Consider the following 24,102-nt stretch of genomic DNA (forward strand, 5'->3'; position numbering starts at 1 on the left):
TAACGCTTAGTCCAGTGATGGGATGTTTCATAAAAGGGTATCAACCTAGTATAAAGTACTGCCTAGTCCTGGATTATTTAGATCATGCGTAACCCTTAAACCTTAAACGATGAGCCTCTATTTACAAAAACGTCTCCCGTATGCCGCGCGCTGGGAGTTTAGCGCCGGAAAAAGTTTTTTTCAAAAATCACAGCACGCTTAGTTTTTAAGATTAAGAGTTCATTTTGGCTCCTTTTTTGTCATTGCCTGAAGTTTAGTATGCAACCATCAGAAATGAAAAAAAAATATCATTATCATATATAAATATTGAAATATATGACAGCACAAAAAAAATTTTCATATATAATTTGATACAAATCGCGCTGTGAGCAAAACATTTAAAGCTAACCGGTTATTTTGTTTTTCTTTGTATTGTACACTAAATTGCGATGATTTTGGTATATAACAAATTGTAAAACGATCAAAACAACACAGAGAAAATATTATCACAAACTGATGCATGAATTCGTAACGTGCAGACGTAAAAAAATGTTTTTTTAAAAAATTCACCATAAATCGAAATGTTGTGCTAGAGACTTCCCGTTTGTTGAAAAATGAAGGTAATTGATTGAATATTACTAGACTGTAAGTGTTTTAGCTTACAATTGCAGTTTTCGACCATTTCGGTCTAGTTAAAGTTGACCGAAAGTCGAATTTTTTCTATTTATCGTGATTCATATGAAAATATTTCAAAACTGATAAAAGCTACAACCATGAGTTATTTTCTGTTGTATTGTACATGAAATTGCGCACATTTTCATATATAAAACTTTATGTAATGACTAATATAAAACGGTGCAAATATTACGACAACGTGACGAAAGAATTTCTGAGATGTTCGGCCGAGTTACAGCGTGGACTTAAGGAAATTTTTGTAAAAAAAATTCACCATAAATTGAAATATTGTGCTAGAGACTTCCAATTTATTGCAAAATGAAGGTAAATGATTGAATATTACTAGACTGTAAGAGGTTTAGCTTACAATTGCGTTTTTCGACCATTTCGGTCGAGTTAAAGTTGACAGAAGGTTGAAATTTTGGCAGTTATCGTGATTTATGTGAAAATATTTCAAAACTGATAAGAGCTACAACCATGAGCTATTTTCTGTTGTATTCTACATGAAATTGCACACATTTTCATATATAAAAGTTTATGTAACGACTAATGTAAAACGATGCAAACATTATGACAATGTGACGAAAGAATTTCTGAGATGTTCGGCCGAGTTACATACAAGAGACGTAAGGAAAAGTTTTTTTCAGAAATTCACCATAAATCGAAATATTGTGCTAGAGACTTCCAATTTGTTGCAAAATGAAGGTACATGATTGAATATTACTTGAATGTAAGAGTTTTAGCTTATAATTGCATTTTTTTACCATTTCTGTCGAGTTAAAGTTGACCGAAGGTTGAAATTTTGGCAGTTATCGTGATTTATGTGAAAATATTTCAAAACTGATAAAAGCTACAACCATGAGCTATTTTCTGTTGTATTCTACATGAAATTGCGCACATTTCCATATATAAAACTTTATGTAACAACTAATATAAAACGGTGCAAACATTACGACAACGTGACGAAAGAATTTCTGGCGCGGACGTAAGGAAAAAGTTTTTTCCAAAAATTCACCATAAATCGAAATATTGTGCTAGAGACTTCCAATTTGTTGCAAAATGAAGGTAAATGATTGAATATTACTAGAATGTAAGAGTTTTAGCTTACAATTGCGTTTTTTGACCATTTCAGTCGAGCCAAAGTTGACCGAAGGTTGAAATTTTGGCAGCTATCGTGGTTTATATGAAAATATTTCCAAACTGATAAAAGCTACAACCATGGGTTGCATTTTGCTGTATTTTACATGAAATTGCACACATTTTCATATATAAACTTTATGTAACGGCTAATATAAAACAGTGCAAAAATTACAACAAAATGACGAAAGAATTTCTGAAATTTTCGGCCGAGTTACCGCGCGGGCGTAAGGAAAAAGTTTTTTTCAAAAATTCACCATAAATCGAAATATTGTGCTAGAGACTTCCAATATGTTGCAAAATGAAGGTACATGATTGAATATTACTAGAATGTAAGTGTTTTAGCTTACAATTGCGTTTTTCGACCATTTCGGTCAAGTCAAAGTTGACCGAAGGATGAAATATTTTGTAGTCGACGTACGGTATGTCCACTTGGCACCCAACAGACAATTTTAGTCGACGTATGATACGTCCAGTAGGCGTTTAAGGGTTAATGGGCGGATCCCCTCAATAGAGGGTCTAAAACAGGTTTTGGGTGGTTAGGATTCCCTATGGGGAGTATTAATATTACGCACCATACGATTTGGCTGTATTGAGTGGGAAAGCATTTCCACTACTTCAGTGGCCCATAAATGATTTATGGCAACTAAAGAATTCACCTCAGCTCAGTCATGGCCATATCATGGAATTTAGTATCATTCTTGCCTTGAAGGGAGAACGTCTTGCTCCTTTCTCTCCCATGACGTCTTTTCGTTTATTTGCTCACAAATATACCCAGGGATTGCTGTTGGTTTTAGTTATCTTTTACGATATGATGTCAGTTATAATTGTAATTTTGCAGAGAAATATTATAAAAAACATGTATAAATCCAAAAAAAGTTACTGCATTTCCCAATCAGTAAATTTATGTAAATATTTGCTCAGAATTTGTTACTGATTTTATTTCCTATTTGTTTTGATATTGTGTGAGTTTTAATTATAATTTGACAAAATAAAATAAAATAAATTATTAGAAAAAACATGTATAACTTGGTAAAATTTATGAGTGTTTTGTGAAAGAGACCCCACACAGGGTTGTAAATAGTCACTTTCAACTTCCCTTGGAAGGTAAGGAAAATTTTTTTAAATTTCTTTTCTTACACCATGTGCTTTTGCATATCTCCCACTTTCAATTGATGTGTTTTTTCTTAAATTGGCCAACTTTAAAGTTTGCCCAGTCTGGGGGGTTGCATGATGTATAATTAGCCCATCCCTTAAGGGTTAAGTGTACAGGTTATGTAAAAGGATAAAATTTTACTAATATGTAGCCTTATAGCTAGGTTATTGTTTTATTTTGCCCAGATTATTGTTATTATCTAATCATAGGGTCCTTGATCTAAGCCCATAATAGAGTATGTTTTAACCCACAAGGTGCAGCACGTTGCGAAAATCGAGGCTTTATATGCTGCGTAAGGACGACGTCGATATTATCGACGCTTTATTTTCAAATATCGCGGTAAATTTAGTCCCTCCCCATAGCACTGTTTGAGTGATGTCAGCAGCCTCACCAGCCATTCAGCTCACTATTGAACATACAAGATGCCAGATTTCTCTTAATCATAGGTATAAAAATAGCAAAATTGTAAACCTTCCGTCAGCTCGGGGGCCCAGGACCAGGGAGGCTTTTGTATCCTGAAGTTGAACAACGGTCGAAGATTTTTATAAATCTTTGTTTATTTTGTGAATTTTGGAGATACCGGCAGTCCCCGGTTTACGACGGTTCCGGCTTACGACGTTTTGAGGTTACGACGCTTTTCAAATGTATTCATCAGAAATTATTTCCCGGCTTACGGCGCATGTTCCGGGGTTACGACGCGTCGTACGCCGATCCGACGGAAGAAATATGGCCCCAAAACGGCAGAATAATCATAATTTGAAGGGTTTTTTTGATGTAAAACTCAATAATAATGCAGTTTACATCGTTTTCAATGCACCCAGAGCATTAAAAGTAAGGTTTTCTTAGGATTTTTGACGATTTTCGACGATTTTCCGACTTACAACGATTTTCGGGTTACGACGCGGCGCAAGAACAGAACCCCTGTCGTAAACCAGGGACCACCTGTAATGGCTTTTGATGATGATGCTTATTCATTTTCATCAAATAGTGATATCGAGATAAATAAATACAATGACAGTGACAACAGTATTATTGGTTTTAAAGTTAGTGTGGATAGGATAGTTAACATATACACACATATACACCCATTGAACCAATTAATAACGGTTGTATATTTTTTGTACTTTTATAGGTGTTTCTTGAATAGCTAAGGAGTAAGATTGTCATGAAAAATTTGAAATTGTCTCAGAAAATACTGCATGAAGCATTCCAAAACTAAAAAGTGGCTTTTATAAAAATGTTTTCTTTCCAAAAAATATTCTTTTTAAATATAAGTTTTGAAAGTATCTTATGTTTTATTTTTGGTTATTAAACTGCGACACAAGGCAATTACAACCATGTATAGCATTAGGTGATAAGTTAAAAAATGAACAAGAAAATATTGGTTCCATTACTGAAGTTGCAAATGCATAATATCGCCGTCGTCCTTAAGTGGCATCCCCCTAGCATCTCTAGGGTTAAAAGGTTCTTACTTCAGGTTACTTATTTCACACTTAAGGATAAGTAATCCTAGGTTATAGGCTACAGACAACACCCATTATTAATCTAGCCTAAATTGTTCTCACTTAATCTGATGTAGGCTACTGCCTAGATTATTATAGACATTGTATAATCAAAAAGGATTTTCTATATTAATGATGAATTGTGGAACATTTCTTTTAGTTAAAACATCTAATTAGAGTGACAAATTCTTTAAAACAATTTGCGCTCTTCGAAACTAGCAATCAGCGATCATGAGTAAGCGCCGACCATGTGTTAGCAAGAAATGCCGGGTTTCCGGCTTTCTCACACAAATTAATTACCAATTCTGAAAGTTTAAAACTAAAGCTTTAAATGGAACGTAAAATTAAGCACTTAACTTATTTTAGAGTATTTTAGATGTTTCCTTGAACCTCGCTAATGAATCAAAGAAAAAGCTGAGTTTTCAGAGCGTTGGTAATCGCACTAAACCATACTCTGTTGACCAAAGAAGAGTAATGGCTTCTTGGTCTCCGTACGGGTCTGTTTGTCTACAGTATGGCATTAATCACTTCTAGCAGGTTTTGACAATGGAAACAAGCCAGATACAGCTTTGCTGAAGATCAGGAAAAGTGCCCTGTTATCTTTGAGCCCATGTGTTATAGTGTTTATCACTACGACACAATACCCGGCCACGAGACCAACTAAAAGAGAATTCTTTGATATTAGTTTGGTCACCTTGGAGCTATGGTAGACCATGGAAGGGTAACTCCTTGAGGACGAAACAAGCAACTACACTGTAAAAAATGGGAGAAGTGCAGAGTTTCTTTGAAAATTATCATCCTAACAAAGGTGTAGCAATGTGTTATAAACCTGCTGAATGACAATGCTATGTCTCACTATAGGAACAGTCTGAAATGCAAGTAAAACCAAAAATCATTGCACAAGTTTTTAGTTAGAAACACAGTGAGTCTCAAGATGAAAGTAGTAGAAAGAGACAGCAAAGAGAAAGAACCCCAGAAGCACAGCTGCTTTCTGGTTTTACAGAATATGATTGCCCTTCCAGACAATAGCACCTCTCCTCTTCTTCACCTTCCTCACCACTTTCGACATAAGCCATCAACTCTTCTAAGTACAGGTCAAGTGAGAATAAATTTTCATATATTTCATTTATGTATTTTGTTTAGGATTTTTTTTTGCGTTCTGCATGCTAGGTTTGTTAAATTCGTGTGTAAGTGCTTTTATTTTTTGTATTTTTTGGTGTCTGGAATAGGAAAAATTTGCTCAGGACTGAAATGAATCGTCACTCAACCAGCCCTGTGGAACTAATTAAGTTTGAGTGCCAAGTTACCACTGTACTTTAAACATAACCTAAATTTTAGAACTTGAACTTGTTGATAAATATTCTAAAGGAATTAGGGATAACATCTTTTACCTGTATTACAATTCCCAGTACTGTACTTTTCCCAGAAATTATGAAACCTAAAAGAACACTAGATCAAAAGTTCAGAGTTCATGAATTTCAGTATTAAACAAATCATTTATAACTAACTAACCAGTACTGTACAGGTACTAGAAGTCTTTCATCCTCTTTGCTGTAAAATTATGAAACAATTTTACAGCATTGAAAATGAACACTTATGATCAGAAGTGATTAAACAGACAGTATGCATAGAATTTCAATGTTATGATCAGAAGTTATTTCAATCATGCTAGGGTTATTTTTAGAATGGGGCAACATTGATAAGGAGCTGCTCATCAATAAGTTTCTTTATCTTTTTGCAGAGTAGGCCGAGTAGATGCCTTTGTTCAAAGTACTGATAAAAACTTCATGGTACCAGTAGGAGGTTCAATCATTTGGAATTTCTGATTTGATTCAAAATTAAGGTAAATGATTGAAGAAAAACTTGAGTATTAAAGTTGACCAAGGTTGAAATTTTGGCAGTTATCGTGATTTATGAAAATAAAAAAAGTACCCAGAATGTAGTATGTTGCGCAATTTTTTATCAAAAACGATGTTTGATTTAATTTTGGGGAGAGAATGTACAGTATATTGCATCAAGGGAGAGAAGATAATATTAGGGGACTGAATTAGTACATAAAAACTGGTTATTGTTGAAGAAATTGCGATTTTCCATTATAAAACTTTATGTAATTATTTGAATTACGATTTTGTATTTGGAAAAATATTTTGAAATGAAGGTAAATTTTTTGTGAAGTAGGATTTTGCAGTTTGTTGGAAGTGTTTTTGTGTTGTGTATCAACAGTTAACATAATCATTTCCTTTTTCTAAGGCACATAGGTTTAGTGACAACAGTCAAACCTCGGATTTCACTTGCCCTTGTTTTTGTCAACTTTTTTCATCAAAATTTTGTCCCGGGTTTTGTACATCCGCTCGGATATTGTACAGCTGGAAATGCGCTGTCCCGGGCCCACCGCATGACTTGGCCACTCATCGAGTGTCCAAACCCAGTCCACATTTGTTTCTCGTTGAGTGATCATCACCTTGCGTGTTCATCCAAATATTTCGTAAGAGTTCATTGTTTTTTGGACTTTTTGATTGAGTGCAACTGCTAAATAAGCCACCATGGGGCCAAAGAAAATTCCTTCGATAAAGAAGAATGCAACCACATCAAATCAACCGTCAACAAGACCAAAGAATAATAATAATAATAAACCTAAATTTCAAATCAAAATTTTATACCAGCACATCGTAGATTCAATACAATATACCTATACCAGAAATTCCTAACAAAAATATTTCGACATCCAATAATGGAAACATATTCGGGACCCAGAGATCAGAACATTCCTTCAACACTCGGAACATGATTTATCTTGCGAATGTCAAGAGTGTTTCATCATAACGTACAATTGTTTACCTAACAAAAATTAAAATATAACCCAAAATTTCATAAATAACTTTACTAGGTTCTGAAAATGCCCTGTAACATTCCATCAAGATGGCGAACTATGCTCGGAATCCTTAAAACTAAAAAAAAACATGATCAGAATTCAAGTAGATATGGTAATAAGGAAATATGAAGAAGAACCAATCAATGCATCAAATATTCAGCAATCAACTGATGAACCCTTAAATATTACATCATTGTCATATCAAATAACTGCAATCAAATTGCATATGCCAGTCAATCAAATTGTCTCTATACTGAATCTATATAATCAGCCAAAGTTGAACACAAACTTTAGTGATTTACCACAAATACTAAATAATGTAAATGGCCCCCTACTAATAGTAGGGGACTTTAATGCCCATAATCCGTTATGGGACAGCACACATGCTAGTAACTTGGCCAGCACAAACATTGAGAATTGCATAAATGTTCAGAATTTACACTGCCTGAATGAAAGTGATTCACCATCGTACTTCTCAAAAACTCATTTAACCTTCTCTTCAATAGATATTTCATTATGCTCACTGGAATTAATAAAAAAATTGGAATGGAATGTCCTAGACGATTCATACACAAGTGATCACTTTCCAATTGTTTTGAATTATTTGAACAACAAAAAACAATCATTTCTCATAAAATATAACTTAATGAAAGCTGATTGGGATAAATATAATTTACAAACTAGAAATATCCCTCCCTTTCCATTAAATCAAAACAATGATGTTACAAATGATTTCTTTTCCAGTTTTGTAATCAGTGCTGCAGATAAATGCATCCCCAAAACTTCTTCAACCCCTAATATATCCCCTGTTCCATGGTGGTCTAACAATTTATCTCTCTTAAATCAAACCAAGCACACTCTAGCACGTAATTTGAATAGACTAAAGTCTAGATTAAACACCCTTAATAAAGGCCCTTGTAATATAAAACTAAACAAGATAATAGTTATAAATATAACTGTTGATCACATTAAACCACTTTACAATAAATACAGTGCAAAATTTCAAAAAACAATAATATTCGAAAAAGCTCAGTTGTCACCAAATACTTCAGTTAAGGAAATATGGCACAAAATTCGTAAAATCAATGGTAAACATATAAGACCACCTAGAAGCCCAATACAATATAATGGGAAACTAAATCATAACCTACAAGATATTTCAAATATATTAGTCAAACATATAGAAGATATTAGTGCTTATTCTAACTTAGATGAACACTTCAAAAGAATTAGAACACAAAAAATGAATCACACACTTAATTTTGAAACTGATGAGGACCTTGATTATAATCAAGAATTCATTATGAGTGAACTTAATTTTGCCCTAAAATCATGTCAATCATCAGCTCCAGGTCATGATATGATTGCTTTTGAAATGATCCAAAATTTAGCTACACTAGCTAAAGAATTCTTATTAAAATTATATAACATATGGCTAACGCATGTCGTCCCAACTAAGTGGAGACATGTAGTAATCATACCCATCAGTAAACTAGGAAAAGACCCTAGCAACCCCACTAATTATAGGCCAGTATCACTAACAAGTTGCTTGTGCAAACTGTTGGAGAAAATGGTTTCTGTAAGATTAACAAGTGTCATAACAAAATACTCAATTTTATCACCTACCCAATTGGGATGCATAGCTGGTAGATCTACACTAGACTCAACTCAATTAGAAGATCATATTAAAAAAGGATTTGAAAAGAAAAAGCTGATAGTGGCTGTTTTCTTTGATGTAGAAAAAGCACATGATACCACATGGAGATACAATATTATGCACAAACTCCATAAATCCGATATTCGAGGTCACCTTCCAATATTTATCAACAATTTTTTAACAAATTGTACATTTCAAGTATACATAGAAAATACATATTCAAATCCCTACATACAAGGCAGTGTTTTGAGCTGCATCATATTTGCCCTGCCTGAGGGTATACAAAATAGCTTGTATGTGGATGATTTTATAATATATTATTCAAATCATTCTCTAAGACATGCTCAAAGAATACTTAATATAGCAACAAATAATATAACCACTTGGACTAACTCTGTAGGCTTCAAGTTGTCGGTAAATACAACATGGCATTGTCTTCAAAGACAAAAGGTGGTTGAAACAACAAACCATTAAGTTATATCTTTATAATGAAGAGATAAACATGTGCAATAGTGTTAAATATTTGGGTATGATTTTCGATCAACATTTAAATTGGAAAGATCACATCAAATATATCAAAGCCAAAGAATCTAAAGCCCCTACATTATTAAAGAAAATCTCTCACACCAAATGGGGTGCAGGACGAGATACAATATTAATGTTGTACAGTGCAACAGTACTATCAATTATAAATTATAGCTGTCCAATTTATTCAACTGCCTCAGAAGCAGCTCTAAAATCTCTAGATGCTTTACATCACAAGGGAGTGCATATATGTACAGGAGCCTTCCGCTATCCTAGCAGAAGCAGGCCAACTGCCTCTAAAATATTACAGAGATCTGATTACTTTAAGAAGAGGCTTATCCCTTCAAGCAGGCACATCTCCAGAATAAAATAAATTTCTCAATCAAAATACAAATAATAACCCAAATCAAAACTTATTTACTAAAAAAACTAATCATCTATTGAATTTACATAACATGATACCCAAATTTACACAAGAAATAAATCAGATCACGCCTTGGACACTAAAAAGGGCAGAAATAGGCACATATTTATCATATCTTTCAAAGAAATATATGTTCAACACAGAAATGTATCATCAACATGCCATGGAACACATAAGATGGAAGGGTAATCCCTTCATAATCTATACAGATGGATCCAAAAACGAAGCTGGAGTGGGCTCATCAGCCTATTCAAGTGATGAAACTATCCAAATGGGCCTTCCTCTAATATCATCAGTATTTACAGCTGAATTAACAGGCATACAATTGGCTCTCCACATTATATCAAAAAAAGGAATTCTTTCAGCACTCATATTGAGCGACTCAAGAAGTGCTATTGAAGCAATAGGATCATTTAAATCAAATAATCACCTTGTCCAAAATATCCAACGGGAAATTCATCAATTAATTACAAACAGCCTTCAAGTTCATATTTGTTGGATCCCAGCCCATGTAGGCATTGAGGGTAATGAGAAAGCAGATAAAGCTGCTAAATTGGCATGTACAATCCCCCCAACTACTACGAAAGCTCCCATATCAGACTGGCTAGCATCAGTTAAACCTTTGATTTATAGGGATTGGCAAAATGATTGGTCAAATACACCCTCTCAAAACAAACTAGGACAAATTAAGAACGAAGTTAAAAAGTGGCATTCTTCTACCGAAAAACAAAGAATTAATGAAGTAATTTTAACAAGACTCAGAATAGGACATTCCAGACTCACACATGGTCATCTGATGTCAACTCCACACACAGATCCAATAACTTGTGAAAGATGTAACTTCCCAATAACAGTCAAGCATATCTTGATTGACTGTCCCAGATGGCAACATGAAAGAAATACTTATTTACAAAGTAAATCAATAAAGGATATTTTAGCTGAAGGTGATAACTTTTCAATTAATAATATCATTCTCTTCTTAAACAAAATTAAATTAATAAATAAAATATAATTCTCCCCTTTTTTTCCTGTTTTTTTGCTCCCTCTGTTTTTTATTCTATTTTAATTTTTTCCACTTTTTTATTATTTGTTTAATTATTTAATTTATTATGTATTCTTCTCCCCACTTTTTTTCCAGCCCAAGAAGAACCTTTTTTTCCAGCCCAGGAAGAACCATAAAAGGGTTCAGAGGTCTGGTTAAAGAAATCATTTATAAATAAATAAATATATACACAAGAGTAACAGTTGTAAAAGGGTACAAATCTAAGATGACTGGCATCTCCAGAATACTCTAATATTTGGAACCATGCCTGTAAATGTAAATCTGACATCCAATATGAGCAATTAAAAATTCTTACTAGGGCCTCTTCCCCACAACAGCTTGCGATCTATGAATCACTTTTCTGTTAAACAAGTAGTTCCAGAGTTAAACAGTCAAACGACCTCCACCCCTCTCTTCTTGGCACGAGTTTACTTTTAACCTACACATCTTGTGACTGCCACTTGTCTTCCCTCCTGTTCTTTGAAAGGTACTTATCACTTCCCTTTTAGTTTTTTAGTTTCTCTTTAAATAAATTACCTTTTATAATTAGTCGAATCAATTTTATATTATTTATTGATTGTTTGTTTGTTGCAGCCTGATGATGAGGCTTGGCCTCAAAATGGTGCCAAAATAAATAGATGAAATGCTGCAAGACGTCTCCTTCTGGTGTCCTTTGCTGTATATTCTGCCAATGGCTGGTGTTCTGGAAGTTATAATATATATATATATATATATATATATATATATATATATATATATATATATATATATATATATATATATATATATATATATATATATATATATATATATATATATATATATATATATATATATTTATTTATTTATTTATTTATTTATGTAATTGTTACACTTTTTCCAGGAAGGGCATCCAGCAGTCCAGTTGTAGACCTTTTCATGACGCTTTTGTCAATGGGCAAACAAGGTTACAAGAAACTGCTTGAAGAAAGGAAGGACCTGAAGAAATACCTTGGAGATCAGATAGAAGCTGTTGCTAAAGATTATGGACTACGCTTACTTACATGTAAAAATAACCCAATTTCTATAGGTATGACCTTCATTTTTTTATCTGCTTACAATGAAACTAGAATATTCATTTCAATTGAAGAACATTTCAATCCAGATTTTGTATCTGGATGCTTGGAGGTTACACCATGGACCTAAACATAAATGACCCCAATGAGCGGGGACCCAGTTTAGGTGTGAAATTCATCAAACACTGCTGCTATGTGATCTTTTGGGCCCGCTGAAGGGCCAAAATACTGGGCTTTGGCCTTAAATACTATGTCAATCCATTGAACACCTTCGTATGGTGACTGATAGCCATGGCTTAAGGGGTTCTTATTTCCCTGAGTGATTGAACTTAATATGGTTGTCTTTTAATGTCTGATACAAGACACGCATTTTAAGTGCACTTTGTCTCATGCTTTATTTTAATCAAAAGCTTCCCCACAAAATTAGCATCTGCTTTTAAATTTGCCATGGTATTTAGTACAGTACCATCTATGGCAGGAGTGTTACTGTTTAGTCTTGCATTTGGAATCACTTATGTTCATGATGTAGTATCACCATTTAGGAAAGTTACAAAAAGATTTTTCACATTATTAAGATTGCTTTTTATGGGCAACAGTTATTTGATAGACATTTGTGTCTTTTCTTTGGTTCAGTTTTGTCGTTTTCTTTCTTGCATATAGTTTATTTGAAATACTACATTATAGAGTTATTCAGTCAGTCATCTTCAGTTAATCACCCATGTATTGGTTTTTGCCCCAGGGATTCTGATTTGGTTTTTCCACGTTATATCCCACCCCTTAAAGCATGTTAGGTTTATTCCTAGGTGTATATAGTACTTGAATTGCAAGCATAGGATTTTTCCCCCGGCCTCTGATCATCGTTGTTGTTCACCTTCGCATTAATTGATTTTTACTCTCTGTTTATCCAAATTCTTAACACAAGATTTTTTTAGTGTCATTTATCTTTATATATGCTTTTGGGAAATTTATTTTGCTGTTCCTCTTCTCACTCGTTTTGAGGCCACTGTAAAAAATCACTTTAACAGAACCTTGCTATGCATTTTCATGTAAGCTAAAGATAAGCTTGTTTGATATTTCTTCAGTTGACTGTTGTAATACAAAGTTTACTGGTGAATTATGGATGTGGAGTGAATGGATTTAGTAATGCTATCTGTCTCAGTATTTCTCATGTAATACATTTTTAGTGCAGTATCATCATTCTCTCTCTCTCTCTCTCTCTCTCTCTCTCTCTCTCTCTCTCTCTCTCTCTCTCTCTCTCTCTCTCTCTCTCTCTCTAAATTACTTGATTGTGAACCCATGGCTGGGTCGGTCTTTCATCAATATCTTCATTTTTTATAAGAAGAATATTTTATAGATGAAATAATGGTATTATATACTGCCAGTTCAGATGTTTCTGTTTGTGTGGGTTCATTTAGAGGGAAGAGCATACGTGTTTATATCCGCTGGTGTGGTTTTTCATTCATGAGGTATATTTCACATACCTCACTATCCTCTGTGAAGTGTTATTAACTGGATGGTCCAGCAAGTAGACATCTGTAATCTTCCATGTTTTATTACCCAAAGTAATTAGCTGGGCACCAGGCAACCATTGCTCACTATCCTTGATTTCTAATGTTTTTACCATGATGATTTTTGCTCCACTAGTTTTTTGCATCACACTTTCCCTTGTTTATAGGAAGGTTGTAAGATTGAGCTTGCACATGAGTATCCTTGTTTATTATGTAAAATTATATGCTGCACCATAAATAGAGGTACCACCAGTTAGTGGAACAAGACATTTACATCCCCCTGGGTGTACAGGTGTTAGGATGAGGCAGTGTGGCTCTGATTTGTCACCGTGCTCTTGGTCAGTCACCATTCTTCTTCCATAACATGAAGGTGGAGATATTTTGCTTTGACTCTCTGTTTCCTTGTGTGATTTTTCACTTCCAATATCCCACCAATCCCTCAGACGTTTTTCAAGTTGCAATCTAATTTCCCCTTACCTTAAAATGGTTGTTAGCTCATAAAGGTATTGTTCATGAGTGGCATATGATGAGTAGTTTTGGGACCTTCTACATGATATATATTTTTGGCACCTTGTGCATGATATATAACCCATTTTTTATGATTTCATTTTTCGTTGTGTCAGTGGCTTCTCTTTCCATTGCAGCAGGATCAGTTTTTTCTTAGGTTAGAAATTTCTTGTTCACTCTTCTTGCTCCACCTTGGGTAGTTGAAAGGCAGGTGATGTGATATGCATGTCTTTTTGGTTTGCTAAACTGCACTACCTCTCAGAATATAATTTTCCCTTGTAGAAGCAACATCCATACTTCTTCTGATAGATATCGGACCTACTAGTATTCTGTCTTATCAGAAATTAACTGCAGGCTTAAACTGATTTTAAAAGCTAGAATTTCAAGTAATCTGGTTAACAGCTTTGCTGGAGAGAGGCTGGATGCAGAACTTGTAAATGAGCTCAGAAAGGATTTCCTTACCCCATAGTATAGGTGCCTTCTATTTAGGACCCTAAATATGTTGCTTGTAATTATGCACTGAGTCATCATCGAGTCAACCCCTGGAAAGGTTATTTCCGAAGATGTACTGTAGTCCTGTAGATGTAAGGCGTGCAAATGGATAAAATTAGTGGAGGTGTGCTGGGTTTGGTTAATGGTGGATGCTATATTCTTACAGTTACCCTGTTTTCTTCTTGGTATGATGTCATTTTATATTTTTATGTACTAGTATCAGGGCTTGAACATGAGAGGAGATACTTGATAGATCCGGCTTAGTTTAAGTATGTTCCTTGAATATATTATTTTTCCTGTTTGCTCACTGTGCAGACACCCTGTGCTAAGATCATGGACTCCAGTCAGGCCTGAGTTGTATAAGAGCTCTAGTGCTGTATTTTGTTAAACTTGAGTGCTTGGTTACTATGTATGTATAATCTTTGATATTTTATCAGCACCATTGTAAATCCAGTTACACTTTTTCATTACAGTACACACTGCTTATTAAACAAAAAGGTTATGCTCCTCAGTGCTATTACACTGTTAGTTTATTGCATACACTGTGCTACACATTTTGTGGGTTATACTAATAATTTATCGAATGCACTCTACATTACACATTTTGAGGAGTTACACTATTACCTTACTGTATACTTTATATAATCCTGAAATACTGATGTGTTTCTTGTGTGATTAGTTAACAATTTAAAAGTTTTTGTGACTGTTCCAAGTTTATTTGTATGAATGTCATTCACCTCTTTTTCCTCAAATCATTTGAAAACTTATGGTTCTGTAATGACTTATGCTATATTTGTGTCTCATTTCACAAAATTTAAGTTGAAGGGATTTTTGGATCTAAAATGGCTGGAATTTAAAACATTTCATCATCTTCTTTTAACCAGCACATTAATCTATTAATATTTTCATCACTTCTAGTTATAATAGCTAAAACCAGTTTAGCAAAGCTCAGTACATTATGCATAAGGGCCCACACGTCATTTCTTGCCAAACGACTTTTTTGTGTGCATTTTAGCTAACTTGTAAACATTGTTAAACAAATACTATTGTTTCAAGCCTTGTTTGGCATAGATAAAAACTTCAATGCTCAATTTAATTAGTAGTTAAATGCTTCAGTGTGACATCTCTCTGACTCTCAGTGTCCCCATCTAACAGCCATGAGCTTACCAGTTGAAGAAAGTGCAGCACTGACGGAACTTGGTTCCATGCTGTTTTTGAGAGGCGTTTCAGGCACCAGGGTGATTGCAACTACTGATGTCAAAGCCATTGCTGGGTATACATTTGAAGGTAAGATAATTAGATTTGGCACGAATGTAGATTTACGTCCAACCTAATCCTTTATATATTCACTTGGAATCAAGTCTGTACATGTAATACATTATGTGATTGCTTTACAGATTCTTTTTTTTTTTATACTGTGGTACACTGTAAGTGTTCCACACAAACTACACTTAAGTGCACCTTGTATGGCAAACTCTGAGTGATACTGAAGGTTGCTTGCAGTGGCTTTGTCCCCAGCTGCATTGCTTTCTATATTTTACACTATTCATTCTGTCATGTTTGGTCTCCGTCCATATAATTGTCCTTCTTCAATTTTACCTTGCTCGTGTTTTCAAATTTGTTCAAGAACAAATCCTTTGGATAAGCTCTATGTGTCTAAGTATGACACCGGATCTTATTGAATGAATTTACAACAATACAGATAATAATGATTTTCATGCATTATATGTATGTAAAAAAAACAATAGCACAAGTCTCTATTAGCCAAACTTTCTGCACTCTTTACCACTGTGAGTTTATTTTCCTGGCATTTTTCTTTGGACTCATGATCTCTCACATACTTTCATGTACTCTTCGCAAACCTGTTCATGTGTACAGTACTACTTCTGTCCATATCTCCATTCATCACCCAGCCCTCATCTGTTGATTGCACTCAAGTCTTAAATTGTCCTGCCCTCCTCTTTTAACCCTGATCTCAGGAGCTTATCTTAGTGGGAATCCCATATATTATTAGTTAAATGCATTGCTTCCATAACTTGTTTCCCTCCTAGCTCTTGTCTTTTTTCCCACCCGTTTCAATGATTTTGTAGTGGAAAAAGGAATGATTTTGTCTGTTTTTCTTTGCATAGTAGGTTCTTCTTTCTAATATAATGTATGATTATAATTTTTATATAAGTTATAATTATACATTAGTAAGAATTGTGGTATTTTTTATAGCATAGTCACTTGTTTCGTCCTCAAGGAGTTAGCCTTCCATGGTCTACCAGAGCTCCATGGTGACCAAATTAATGTCAAAGAATTTTCTTTTAGCTGGTCTCACTGTCGGGTATTGTGTCGTAGTGATAAACACTGTAACACATGATGGAGTATATAATGGACTCAAAGATAAGGGGGCACTTTCCCAAATCTTTACATCAAGGCTGTACACCCAGGTTCTTCCATCGCCAAAACCTGCTGAGGAGAAGAAGTGATTAATGAGCATGCGCAGTCTGCCGTATTGTCGACAACAGACCTACATGGAGACCAAGAAGCATTACTCTTCGTTGGTCAACACAGTAAGTTTTAGTATTACCAGCGCTCCGAAAAAATGCAACTTTTTTCTCTGATTTAATCAGTGAGGATGATGGGAACATCTAAAATAGCAAGATGGTGCTTAGAGGGTTGAAGTTAACATAGACATTTAATAAAATGTATTACTGCTACACACTTGTAATCAATGGAATATACGAACTATATAAGGGAATACAGAAGTGTCCCTCATTAAAAACAATTAATACTAACTAGTTTCTAATAACAACTTGTTTTATATCACTACAGGGCCGCCATTATGCAGGACCCTCAGCTCAAGTGTTCAGCAGCAAATTTGCCTGTGGGTACGGCCCATACCACCTGCCATGAGCTTAGCCCTTGTAAAAAACAAGGAAAATTTGGCTGGTTGCCAGCTTTGTGCAAAATTTGTAGTATGCTCCTGGCAGCAAGTTTTAAGGACGAAACAGCTCGTTTCAAGCTGTCTCAGTGAGTCCTAGGGTTCAGTAGGGGTGAGGGAGGGGGGGATTATATCTTTCCAGCAGAACCCTGGCAGCAGATATTTAACCCTCTCTCAGAACTTTTCTATGTTTGGGCCAAAAACCCAGTAACATCCATTCCCAGTACCTCCCAGGTTAACCCCACGGAGGAAGTAGAGGAACCTTTACGTGGGGTTGACATTCATATTAATGAATATGAAGTGGACATTGCCACTGAAATGACCCTGCTGAACCTGGAAGGGTCAGGGACACAGATTTCAGCTAGCCATGGGTGAAACTTTCCAGAAGGAATTCTATCCTCCATGCAGCTATTAGATGCTGAAGAGGATCTTTCCCCCAAAAGGGATACTAGGATCCACCTAACCCCAACTGAAATGACTACATTTTTGGAGGGGTATAGTAACTCACCCAGGACTTCTGCCCCCTGGTTAGTTATGAGTAACATCAAAGATGTCCTTGCCACAGAACGGCAATGTATAGTGGACATAATACATGATTCCAAAAAGGAAATTAAGTCAGTCATGTACACCACAAAGTGTAAAAGTACTGCATCCTGTAACCAAAAAGTGATAGTGGATACAAATTCTGCTCAAACAGGTCTGTTGTTAGAATTCTGACTGGAAACAACAAAATGGCCAGTTCGGACTACAAAACTTCAGATCAAAACATAACAGGCTCCAGTGCTCAACCCTGATGATACTGGATAATCCTTAGCGAGACACCTCAATGTGCATTTTCTCTTCCGATGGTAAGTGGTAAGCATCTAATTAATGGGAGAAAAACTATGATCGAAGTTGCACATGTAGAGTTTAGAGACAGGGCAGCATTCCCTAATACAGAATGGTGCCTGGTACCACTTTCATCAGACATGGAGAAACCACTAAAAGAAACAGTTGTCTTACCTGTGGCTGTGGCATTAAAAGCTATAGAAGACATCCCCCTATCAGGTCAGCAGAAAATAGATCTCTACTTCCATTTTGAATAAAACCCAAGTTGCTCACTAAGTAGCCCCAGCCTTTTGTCCCTTCATTTTCAAAGTAATTAATCATGTGAAGGCAGATTTTTAGAATTTTGTAGTGACTAGAAAATGGGAGACAATGGCAGAATTAAAGCCATTGCGACGGTCATCCCAGTTTCGAAAAACTCCACCAAGGAATGGACAATGCTTCTTTGTTTTGAAAGAAAAAAAGTTCCCTTTAGATATAGCTACTCAGCAGTTTGGGACCCCTATGGGAAGAATCTCAGAGGGGACAGCCTTGGAAGAATTTCATGCTAGGATCCACCTCCTTAGTATTATAGCCTCTACCATCTTGCTGGAAGTTGCCACCAAAAGGCTTCCAGAAGATTCCAGAACAATTTTTGCTGTTGTGGCCAGAAGTCTTATGAGAACCCTATGGGAAGCACTCTATGACTTTCTAGAGTGGCACATAAAAGCGTGAATGGAAACATTTGAGGGCTCCAACAAGTCACTCCCCAATGTTACTTCATTATTGCACTCTAATCTTTTCTGTAAGGACCTGTTTGAGGAGTCTGTTGTGGCTGAACTTAATGAGCAATCCCGCCAACAGAATTGTACAGTGTACGCTCTTCTTGGGAAAAGGGAAATCAGGAAACAAAAAACCCAGAACTCCCCATTATCAGTCACCCCCAAAAGTCTTCCTCAAAAACAGGTAGGTGGTCAGAAGGGACAACTCCCTACAAAAGAACAACAACAACAACAGCAAGGACATCCTTTTCACAAGGTCCAAAGACCTTCTTATAGGGGAAAAGGAAAAGCAACACCTGGAATCCCTAGCAAGGGAAAAGGCAGAGGAAGAGGCGGATACCAATAGGAATTTTATGGTCGGGAGTCGGCTTCGACGACACCACAGGCAATGGAAGTCTTCCCCTTGGGGACACAACCTTATTTTTAATGGGCTGGGGTGGAAATGGTCTCATCCCCCCACCCCCTCCTTTAAAGAGGTTCTTCCAAAAACCAGGCCCCTCTCTGGAAGATTACGCACAGAAGGCATTGTTAAAAGGAGCCATAGAAAAACATGCGTATATTCACCACCAAGCACGTCTCTTCTGTGTGATCAAAAAGGTTTCCTCTGAACAAAGAGTGATCCTCGACTTATCAACGTTGAACAAGCATATTGTTTGCCAAAAGTTTCAGGTGACTACCGTTGCCCAGTATGTTCAATCATCCCAAAAGGGACTTGGACAGCTTCTATAGATCTGAAAGGTGCATGCTGGCATGTCCCTATCGCCGTTCCCTTCCGCCCCTTCTTTGGGTTCTGGATAGGGAAAGATACATACAGGATCAAAGTCATGCCCTTTGGGCTAAACATTCCCCTAAGAATTTTTACAAAATTAGCAATGGTAGTTGTTCGAGAACTCAGACAAGAAAGAATACAACTAATAGCCAACCTAGACGATTGGTTAATCTGGGGGCCCACAAGAAAAGGGTGCTTGAAGAACCAAAGAGCAGTGGTCAACAGACTACAGTCAAAAGGTTTTATAATACTGTAAATTGGAAAAAATCCTGCCTCATGCCCAGCAGACACTTTCAATGGCTGGGACTGTGTTGGAATATTCTTCACAGCCTGTTGTCTCTCCCCATCAATACTCAAAAGAGAATAAGTAAAGACCCCAAAACGTTCCTTGCACAGCCCAGAGTTTCCAGACGGCAATTAGAACACATGATGGGCCTACTGCAGTTCGCATCAGTAATAGATCCAATACTTAGATTGCAACTAAATAATGTGAACAAATTCTGGCTATTGCATGCAAGAAAAAAACTGTGAGAATGACCTTATGAAAAGAATAAAAAAGTTGGGGAGATACTTCAGCCTTGGACCTGGAAGGAATCTCTGGCAAAACAGGTCACCCTGGCTGCTCCATCTGTAAGAGTGACAATACACACAGATGCCTCATTGACAGGCTGGGGAGGACAATGGGAGGATTGTCAGGTGGCAGGGAGTGGTCAGCTACTCTAAGGAATCATCATATCGATTTCCTGGAGTTGATGGCCGTCTTTTTGCCTCTCAAAAAACTCAAACTTGCAGAAGACACACATTTTGTTGGTTCTAGACAACAAACTGCAATGTCCTGCATCAAGAGGTCAGGATCACATTCACCTCCTCTCAATATGATAGTGCTAGCCATCCTTGGGATGGCGCAAGCAATGAAGTGGTACTTGTCTGCAATTCATTTCACAGGGTCTCTCAACATAATAGTGGACTCTCTATCCAGGAAAACGACAGCCTCAACAGATTGGATGTTGGACAACCACTCTTTTCAAACACTACCCAAAAGTCTTCCACAACTGGAATTGGACCTGTTCACCACATACAGGAATCACAAAACTCCCATGTATGTGTCTCTGAACTTGGACAGTCAAGCAACAGCAAGAGATGTCTTCCTACAGGACTGGAACAAATGGAGGACGATATACCTTTTTCCTCCATTGTCCCAGATTTTGAAGGTTTTGAGCAAGCTTCTAACTTTCAAAGGAATACTTAATGCCCCAAATTGACCAAACAGGCATTGGTTCCAATTACTCCAACAATGGGCGAAGAGATCAGTTCCACTACCGTCTGCTGTTCTATCCCAGACAGTAAGAGGGAAAGTTGTCTACGCATCCTCCTTTTTTGAGCTGAGACTTTTACAAGTGGATTTTTTAAAATATTGTCTACTGTGAAAATTACTCACCCAATATTGCTAGGTGCCTAGTGCAAAAACTACGGACAATAATACCAGTCTGTATGGAAGATATGGTTAGATTATACACATACTGAGAGCCCAGTTGAAATTTCTATGGAAACACTTTTAAAATTTCTTATATACCTTTTCAAAGACAAACGCCTTGACTGTTACAACATTAACAGACCCTTCCTTTATGGATTCAGGATTGACTCTAATGTAGAAATTGTCACTTCCCTTCTCCGGTCTTTTAGACTACAAAGACCCATTCCTGAAAGGCTCCAATTACTTGGTCCCTGAACAAGGTGCTTAGACTTCTGTCAACCCTAAATTTAGTGGACCCAATACAACCACAACTCATATGTTGCAAAAGACAATCTCTTGATTGTGTTAGCTTCAGGAGCTCATATTAGTGAACTTGGCTCTCTTAGACCGGGATGGTACATCGCGCAAACAGCTGACCATCAATTATTATTGCCCCCTGGTCCATCATTCCTTGTCAAGAATGATAATCCTTTAAGAAGGAAATCTCCTATTTTGATAAAAAAAAACTCAGTTTAGCAGACAAGACATTATGCCTGGTTCAAGCACTTAAAGTTTACCTAGAAGTCATGGCAAACATCCCAGAGGGTCTGATTCTCATACACCCTAGCACAAACTAACCACTCTCCCTACAAGGGCTGAGAATGATTGTAGTGCCTCACCTTAAAAAAGCAAATCCACACTCCTTTCCTGTGTCGCATGATATTAGGAAAGTAAGTACGTCGTTGGCCTTCTTCAGAAATGTGTCTTTCAAAGAAGTCTCTGAATGTACAGGGTGGTCATCAGAGACAGTATTTTAAAAAACATTATTACCATGAGTTCGAACAGATTCAGCTACACTGTGCACCAGTAGGTGGCATGGTTAGTCCCAATCCCTAGGCTCTTCAGCAGAAAACCATGGGTCTTATTCACTGTGAGCATGCTAACTATCACTGGGAGAAGGGCGACAGTACTGCAACAAAACCGAGCATGCATAGGTAAGCCACTGTAGAACTACATCCTGAAACGTAAGTTCGTATCTAGTCTCTTGTTCTTTGGTACCAAAAACTGAGGCTTGGCCTCAGATCAGGGATGTTTTTCCCTGTGGGGCGTTGGGATTAAAAATTGAGAGCTTAATCCTTTTCATCACCTGTCAGTTTCTTTGTAAAGCCCCTTGAGGACAAAACAAGCGACTGCGCTATCAAAAAACAGGTTTTGACGTAAGAAAAACTTATTTTTGGTAGCCGCTGTTGGGTCCTGACGAAAAGGCATGGGATTTGGGCATGGGATCATCCTGCTTTGACCAACAGAAAGTAATTCTTCTTGGTCTCCACGTGGGTCTGTTGTTGACAATATAGCGGACTGCGCATGTGCATTAATCACTTCTTCTTCTAAGCAGGTTTTGGCGATGGAAGAACCTGGGTGTACAGCCTCGCTGTGAAGATTTGGGAAAGTGCCCCCTTATCTTTGAGTCCATTACATACTCCATCATGTGTTACAATGTTTATCACTACGGCTGAATACCCAGCCGCAAGACCAGCTAAAGGAGAATTCTTTGATATTAGTTTGGTCACCATGGAGCTCTGGTAGACTATGGAAGGGTAACACCTTGAGGACTCAACGGCAACTACCAAGAATAGGTTTCATATGTCAAAAACTGTTTTTTATACTAGTGTAGATGCCATTTTCATGCTTTGAGCCACCATTTTTTATTTGATTAATAATAACCCAAATATATTTTCATTTTATTGTCACATCAGCTATATACATTATATGTTAATAATAGAAAAGCCATTTGAAAAATTACTGTCTCATAATGTAATGGTGATTAGGAGAAAGTCTGCTGGTAACTCTACTTGTGAAGATTTTTGAAAGTGACGTTCAAGTTAACATACTAGTGTATTTTATGCTGCCATAAAACTTTTGGCAGCATTAATACAACAGCATTTTTTGTTTCTAAATTATGTTTTGCTGTACACTAGGTACTTTTGTTTTTGGGATTCTCTCTCTCTCTCTCTCTCTCTCTCTCTCTCTCTCTCTCTCTCTCTCTCTCTCTCTCTCTCTCTCTCTCTCTCTGCATAACTGATTTTGAAGATATTGTATCAGTGAGATTTGCCTGTGTAATAATTTTTGTACTGTCTATGTATGACGTACAGTTTATGTTACTATGCTAACCATTATAACTTTTAATTCCTCATGGTGGATTTATAAAATGAAAATGCTTGCACTGTACATCCATGTATGCTGCCAGGAAAATAGTGTATATATACAGTAATTGTTACCATTTTGCAGTATTTTTAAAAAATATTTGGATGTACTCTAAATGCTGCAATAATTGTATTTTAATGTATTATATATTCAGTGACATTAAATTATTCTCATAAGAGCTATAATATGCAGTGCTGTTCAAGAGTGAATTAAATAACTTTATTGAATTCTTTAATAATTGATATTTTTTCTAAATATTTGCCAAATACATTCGAATAAGAGGATTTGTGACCAAAGAACTCGTATAAAGAGTCTTTTCTCTTACCAAAGGTTGGGGCTCTCACTCAAAAAGCTACCCAGTGGCATATCTCACAGCAGCAGCAAGCATTGGAATGACAAGAAAAGATGTGGATCTTTTTGTTCAGCGGCTGTCTAAGTGCCTCGGCAAGTTCCAGTCAAGGAAGAAGCTCAGTAAAAATATACAACCTGTTGATATGAGTAATACTGTGGAAACTAATAGTAATACCATAGATAAGTGTCACATTACCAGTGCAGAAGAAGGGTATGAGGGTGAGCAAGAGAAACAGGAGCATTCCACATAGTGTTGAAAAATAAAGACATAAATAATTTCA

The 24,102-nt window shown here is 36.3% G+C and overlaps 1 protein-coding gene across 1 annotated transcript in view; it reads left to right on the plus strand.

Annotated features, from left to right (window-relative positions):
- SecS (Sec synthetase) overlaps positions 1 to 24,102 on the plus strand; it is an 80,853-nt gene extending 56,751 nt beyond the window's left edge. Inside the window, 4 exon segments of the mRNA XM_067132702.1 lie at positions 6,191 to 6,286; positions 11,821 to 12,038; positions 15,687 to 15,818; positions 23,801 to 24,102. Coding sequence (XP_066988803.1) covers positions 6,191 to 6,286; positions 11,821 to 12,038; positions 15,687 to 15,818; positions 23,801 to 24,072 — 718 coding nt within the window. The 3' untranslated portion in view covers positions 24,073 to 24,102.

This window comes from Macrobrachium rosenbergii, chromosome 32, assembly GCF_040412425.1.
Source record: "Macrobrachium rosenbergii isolate ZJJX-2024 chromosome 32, ASM4041242v1, whole genome shotgun sequence".
Lineage (NCBI taxonomy): Eukaryota > Metazoa > Arthropoda > Malacostraca > Decapoda > Palaemonidae > Macrobrachium > Macrobrachium rosenbergii.